This window comes from Hylobates moloch, unplaced genomic scaffold (genome assembly GCF_009828535.3).
Source record: "Hylobates moloch isolate HMO894 unplaced genomic scaffold, HMol_V3 SCAFFOLD_4, whole genome shotgun sequence".
Classification (NCBI taxonomy): Eukaryota; Metazoa; Chordata; class Mammalia; order Primates; family Hylobatidae; genus Hylobates; species Hylobates moloch.
In genome coordinates, this window is record NW_026652279.1 from 82216502 (window position 1) to 82224001 (window position 7500).

The window sequence follows — 7500 nt, forward strand, 5'->3', positions numbered from 1 at the left end:
TTATGGGTAAATTACAGATTTGCCTAAGCTCATTCTAAGATCTAGTGACATTTATTTTTATTTCATAACTTATTAGTGTTCCTGCCAATTTTTATACCAGAAAAAGATCATATGCACACAGAAGGCTTGAAGAGATAAGTACCTTGACACAAACCTGTTGCTTGTTTCTTTAGCAGTTAGAGAACTTTTAAATTTTAACTTTAAGCTCTAATTGAACTAAACTGATACTTTAATCACTGTAGAATTATAAACCTTTGCTAGAAAAATAAAATTTTGAGGCAGAAATAAAAAACTAAACTTACTTATAAAAGAAGTTTCTCCCAAGTAACCTCTACGTTTAAGAACAACATCTAGAAATTTGGAGTCCTCATTGATCAGGTAGTACTCCTTTTCAAAGGAGATCCATGCCCAATTCAGACGAAAATTCTGGCTTGTTAACTTGTTTCCACCTTGAAAATAAAAATGTAAAGCCATAAATTAGTGCTTTCTTGAATGAGTGATCTTAAAAATTCCACAGATTAATGAAGCAACATTAACAATCAATACAGCTACTTAGTTTGATACACAACTCAGGAATATGTACGTGGAGATACAGCTTACAGTCTAGGGACTGTTACACATAAATTCAATCGCTGACATAATTCTTCACAAATTCCTTGCTGTTTTAGGAGGGGAAGTAGGTAATGGGTAGGAAGTGTACAAACCACCAGAGGCTAGTTTAATCCTAAAACTAAATATCCAACTTGCAGGATAACTCCTTTCCCACAAGGTGCCGCTGGAGAGCAAGTTTTCTAATCAGAGGGCTGCAAGGCTCCTTTGTGATGTTCTAAAAACACACACACACAACTTCACAAATACCTTTTTCTGGTTCACAGAGCAATTGGGTGGAAGGTTTTAATTATAACCACTTAAGGAAAAGCAAATATCCCTTCTCCGCCTCCGTTCCCCACTATATTCCACTCCATTCCTTAGAGCAAACAGACAGTTCTTTTCATTGATTGCCATTCCACTCTGAAGATAAGGTTTTCCCCTCCCATCTTCCCACCGAAATGGAGCGGGCTGCCTATCAGGAGAAGATAAACCTTGCGTGTGATCTCTCTAATGTGAAAGTGACTATGTTGGGTAAATGAAAGGAAAAATGGTTATCAGCTGATCACTCTGCACGCATCCCTCTGCTTCTTTTGATCTACACCAATTATTTCAGAGTAAGGTGAGGTTTACAAACAAAGGCATCAGTAATGCCTTTTAAGTCTTTCTGAAAGAGGCTGTGAAAAAAAAAAAAAAAGCCCAAGTAACAAACACAGCTAGAGGCACAATTTTCATTCTAGTTTCTTCTCTTTGCAGTTCATATAGAAAAAGAAATGAAAGAGGAAAATCTCAAAACTTTAATAGACGACAAAAAAAAAATCTACACAAGGGAAAACGTTGAGTGAGCGAAGACATGAAAATACATCCATCTTTGCTTGAACTTTTAAAAAATAAAAACTGCAGCAACTTTGAGCTATCAACTTAACACGTACTAAAGATTAAAGAGAATACCTCGTACAACTGAGATTACGTAGGGAAATTGTTTTCTTGTTTACTGTTGTTTGACTTTCAAATTAGCACAAGCCTTTTGGACAGCTATGTGCCAATGTGTGCAAGGGGCAAAAAGATGGTTATATCATTCAATCTGGTAGGTCCTTCTGTTGGATTTTTGCTTTAAGAGAAGCAGAAATATTTTTGTAAGGAACTATTCATTGCAACATTTTCTATAATAACCCCAAACCTTAAAAACTATCTTACAGTATATCAAATCGATAAAATGCTATTCAACTCCTAAACAATAAATATGAAATTATTGTTGGAACACCGAAAACACTTAAAAACACAACAACAAATGGTACTGATGCTGTGAACGTAGCTTCGTAAAATGAGGCATGATACAGCAGAAGCTGCTTGGTGTTTTAAATGATGGGATTATGGACTATCCTATTTTTAGCTAATTTATCAACTATAAAATATAAATAGATTGGGGCCAGGTGTGGTGGCTCATGCCTGTAGTCCCAGCACTTTGGGAGGCTGAGGTGGGTGGATCACCTGAGGTAGGGAGTTCGAGACCAGCCTAACCAACATGGAGAAACCCTGTCTCTACTAAAAATGCAAAACTAGCCAGGCATGGTGGCGCATGCCTGTAATCCCAGCTACTCGGGAGGCTGAGGCAGGAGAATCGCTTGTACCCGGGAAGCGGAGGTTGTGGTGAGCCAAGATCTCACCATTGCACTCCAGCCTGGGCAACAAGAGCGAAACTCTGTCTCAAAAAAAAAAAAAAAAAAAGATTGGAGAGCAGGAATTTTGTGTCAGTTTGTCAGTTTAACAAGGAAACGCATTCCACATTTTGCCCTGATGGAACTTACTATGCCCAGTGTCTGCCGCGCCCTGAGTGCTGTTCTGGAGAGGTGAGGCCATGGGCTAGGAGGCTCCTCAGAACTGGAGTCCAAGGCCCACCCACATCACTTGTAGCTGCTGTCTGACTCTGACCTAGTTACTTCTCTGGATCTCTGTTTCCTTTTCTGGAGAGTCAGGTGAGGGTGATGCTAATTAGCACCTGTGATTTCTTCGAAGATCGACTCAACCCACACACACACACAGTGCTCTGAGGCCAATAGTATCATTCAACAAATGCAGGCTCACTCTGTCCTGCCACGCCACGCATGCCCAAGCCCACCCTGCATGCCCACTGCTGGACTACTATTCGTCTGTCTTACACCCACCTGTGCTCCTTTCTCCTTTGCCCCTCTTGCCTCCAGCTTTCGCCCATATCAAGTGGACTTTTCTTTGCAGATTTCAAGGTTCATCCTGACCTACCCTGATAGTTCCCCTTGCACTCTAATCTGCCCATTTGGAGGTCAAGCCAAGATCCTTGTAGCTCCTGGGATTTGCCACCCTCACGCTTTCCATCGCTCTTGTCCTCTTGCCTAAAATGAGGACCCCTATTCTTCCTTTCCACTCCTTATTGCTGCTCTATCCCCCTCCTGTGTGAAGCAGCTGCAGCTGCTCCAGCCCTCTCATCTGTTTGTGATTCTGCAGCTGTTCTCTTATTGATTACTCTGTATAGTTGTACACTTTAGTGGGTATCCTCTCATATTTTATTGTATTAATTTACTAATTGTACTAAATTGCACTAATTTACATAAATAATTGAGAGTATCCATTCTTTCATTATTGCCAATATTAGTTCTCATTGTTTTTAAAAAATATTTTAAAAATTATTGTGTTTATATTCCATTAATTGGAACATCATCTAGAAAGTAATAGAAAAGATAGAATAACATGCAATTGATTATATTAGTACATAAAACAGCTCTGATTTCAAAACAAATTATCAGATGAAAACACCTTTATGCCACACTCCTGTCCACTTTAAATTGTGGTCCCAGCAAGCCTAGGTTTCATTCCAAACTTCTTGTCATGCTCTACCAAGCCTTTTCTTGTCCATTCTAACACCTATGGCTTCACATCCTATCAATTCCCCTTAAAGAGAACTATGCATCCTCTCACATCCAACCTCTCACTCTTTTCTGAACAAAAGTGCCTGTTTTTGTATGTGCTGTATCTTCTGCCCAGGACATCCTTAGTTTTCCTACTCTTCCTGGGAATCCCTATTCCTCTAAATTTTAACAATTCTTGGCTAATTTTAAGATTTGATTCTAACCCTTTCCTGAGATATTCCAGAAAATATCATTCTCTTCTAAATATGGCACATTTTAAGAATATTGAGTCACTGAGGGCTTCTCTCTTCAGTTTTTATAAAACAGCAAGCCCAATGCAAACTCCAGCACTCTCTACCACTTCATTCTGATTAGTTTTTCTCTACAGTACTTTCCAGAATCTTATATCCTATATACATTTACTATTTTTTTTGTCATTTTCTGTGTTCTCCCACTGCAACACATGATCCAGGAGGTCAGGGAGCTCATTTAACTTATTGTTAGAAAAACGCCTATTGCATCAATTAGAAACTCTAATGTCTTGGCTGAAAGTTCAGTGGTCCTTCATTTATTGAGCAATATAAATTTTCTATGTAAACGTAACATATCTCTTTCATTACTGAATCTTCTGATTAAAAAACAGTAATTGGTTTAATGACACTCTTTCTAAAATGTTTGCATAGTTCTTGAAAGATTTTAAGTGATACATAAATGTGAATTATTGGAATTTGTGTTTCTCTAAATGACACTCCCAGGGATTATTGATGACTAAAGGGCTATTTAACCCTTCCTTTCCCTTTGTGGATGGTTTTAGAGATACCTAATTTCATCTCTACTTATATATCTGTAAAAATTATTTTCAGGTTTGTGCCTATGTTCCGGAAGGACGAAGTTGCCAGGTTACTGGTTAATCAGAGGTTTTGAATGATGCATAGCTGAACAGTTTGCTAGTATTTCATATGTACAACCACCACCATGAGATTTTATTTCAAAACAAAATTCAGAAAAAATATAAAGAAGCTTTGCTTTGTAAGACAGGAAGATGGCCCAAAGTAATTATTATAGAAAATTTAGAATTCCCACTAAAACTGGGATTTTAAACCGGAGAATATAAATGAAACAGATATTTAACTAGAAAATATGCAGTCTATAAAGCTTAAATCTGAATGGAATTAAATACTACCTAACTCTTCTGAACCTTATACGTGTGAATCACATTTGGTTTCAGAATTTGTAAAATCTTAGGTACTCACTTCTTATGCAAGAGTGATATAGAGATTTGAGGAACCAAGCTGTAACTTATTGTAGCTCCCTTTACTAAAACTGTGACCTTGTATAACTGAACTCTGTATTTTATTGAAAGAATAGAAAGATATCTTATTTACTAATTTGTTATCTATCATGTAAACTCCTCTAAAACCTTAATTAATGGAAATAATAAACATTGACACTTTAACAAAAGCTACAGCTTACTGAATGTGAAATTATAGATGAAGTTAAATAATGTTAAAAACTGACAAATTTTTACTTAAACAAAATTTGTTGCCTTTCTAAAATAGATTCTGTTATCTATGGTGCACGAGGAGCTAGTCTCAGCACCTCTTGGAAAAAAATTAAAGTCCATGACTCACGTCATAAATCCACACAACAGGTGCCTGACAGCTGATAACCACACTCCCAAATGCTCTGTCTTCAAATCCTGACACCAAAGCCATTAAGGTTTTGATGAAAAGACCTCTTTTGAACTCATCCAGCTGGTCTTTAGACTTCTTCATTTTCTTCAATTCAAACTCAGTAGTTTTTTTTTTTTTTTAGAATAACAAAGAATACCAAACTCCAATTAGCCCTCCCTAAAAGTTCAGGGCTGCCCGATCTCTCTAAAGACAAAGCATTTAATCTTCAATAATATGAAACTAGTGCCACAATTTTGACTTGTATTTGATAAAGGGGACATGTCCATTCAGCTTTGACAACAAATTTCTTCTTGGAGAATAGTTACAAATAGAAAATATTGTTGGTAATTTCTAGCTTGGTAAAATATCATTGCCCAGAATAAAGTTCAGCTTCAAAGCTGAACTGAAAATCAACTCTACAGAAATTTTTAAAAGCTGGATGTAGTCCTTTAAATCAGCAATAGATATAGATATTTATATGAGAAAAGATTCGGATAATAATACTATTACCTACCTTATTGGGGAAATGAGATCATTTGATTTTCGTTATTGTTTTAGAGACATGGTGTCACTCTGCTGACCAGGCTGGAGGGCAGTGATGCTATCACAGCTCTCTGCAGTCTCAAACTCCTGGGCTCAAGTGATCCTCCCACCTCAGGCCCCTGAGTAGTTGGGACTATAGGTGTAAGCCACTGCACTAGGCAGATAATTTGATTTTTAAGCAGATTTTTAAGAAGGCTTGTTCTCTTCGACAGCAAGGACAGTGACTAGCAACCATGCAGCTACCATCTGAATCAATGCTAGTGATTACGGTGAAGATCTAAAATTAAAGTTAAAATAAGGGATTCATTTCATTGCCATTTCTAATGATAGGATTATCTTCTCTTGAACTTTGCTTTGCCTCAGAATCTTCCATAGGAGAATCTCCTTGAGCTTGTGGAATCCTGTCCTCTGGCCCCTAAAGTCAGACTGACTTCACTCTTTGCTGAAAACCACCTGGTGCAGAGCTGAAGCCGACTTGGCTCTTACCCTGCCCCCAGGGGCTGGCATTCAACTGCAGGAGATGGCACAGGCACCTAGATAATGTGCACAAACTAGAGCCTGGAAAATGCTGTGAGAGGCACTGATAATGAGCTGTGGGAGTTCACAAGAGTGAGGGATTACTGTAGCCTGAGGGGATCAAAGACAAATTCATGGAAGAGATAGTGTTTAAATGGGGGCTTAAGTACAGGGTGGTATTTAGACATTTAGAAAGATGGAGGGGAAGGCGTTCCTGGAAGATTAGGTATAAGAAGAGAGATAAGAAATCCGGTAAAAAAAAAAAAAAAAGGAACTTCAAAGAATTCAATGTAGTAGGCACTCAGGGCATTTACTAAATATTTATTTCCTTCTCTTCCTATTTAAGAGACTGGATATTAGAGACAAAGAAGGCAAGGTCAAAATACATCTGCAGCCCACCCTGGATCATCCAGAGGTGACTCAGGCACTGAGGGATGACAAGCTTTAGACTACTTGATAATTTCAATAATGATTAGTCCAATAGTAAGGTATTTAAGAATTGCTGCTTATGATAATTGTTATATCATTTTCTCCCTTCCTTCTGAACACTCCCTTCTCACCATTTCCATTGCCTAACACATTCTGAAAACGAGGCAGCGCAAACAAATACGGAGACTTGGTAGAGAAATGTAGAGAAAGAGGAATGGGGCCAGGTGTGGTGGCTTATGCCCGTAATCCCAGCACTTTGGGAGGCCTAGAAAGGCAGATCACCTGAGGTTGGGAGTTTGAGCGCCTGAACAGCATGGTGAAACCCCGTCTCTACTAAAAATACAAAAGTTAGCTGGGCTTGGTGGCAGGTGTAATCCCGCTACTCAGGAGGCTGAGACAGGAGAATTGCTTGAACCTGGGAGGTGGAGGTTGCAGTGAGCCAAGATCATGCCACTGCACTCCAGACTGGGCAATAGAGTGAGACACCATCTAAAAAAAAAAAAAAAAAAAAAAAAAAAAAAGAGGAGTGGCATGACAAAGACCCAGGAGGTAGAGGGAAACAGGCACAGCACCATGACACAAGTGGGTTTCCGCTGGACACACGCAGCTTGTAGTGATCGTTTGGGCCATTCTTAGGATAGCCATATACAAGCACAAAAGAAAAAATGGAGCTACGATATTTTAGTAATTGTCACACAAACTACACTGAATTGAGATCAACTGTGGATTATTTCATACTCTACTCAATATTCAGATAAGCAATGGCCAGATTACATGGAGGTGGAGATGGATGCCGACAAATATATCCATGTTCACCTTACAAGCCAAGAGTATCGCAGTCCACATTACTATGTGTAATTTTGTTCTCT

General features: G+C 38.5%; 1 protein-coding gene across 1 annotated transcript in view; it reads right to left on the bottom strand.

Moving 5' to 3' along the window:
- FREM2 (FRAS1 related extracellular matrix 2) overlaps positions 1–7500 on the bottom strand; it is a 190847-nt gene that overhangs the window by 112523 nt on the left and 70824 nt on the right. The window contains exon 3 of the mRNA XM_032151198.2: positions 303–449. Coding sequence (XP_032007089.1) covers positions 303–449 — 147 coding nt within the window. The remainder of the gene's footprint in view (positions 1–302; positions 450–7500) is intronic.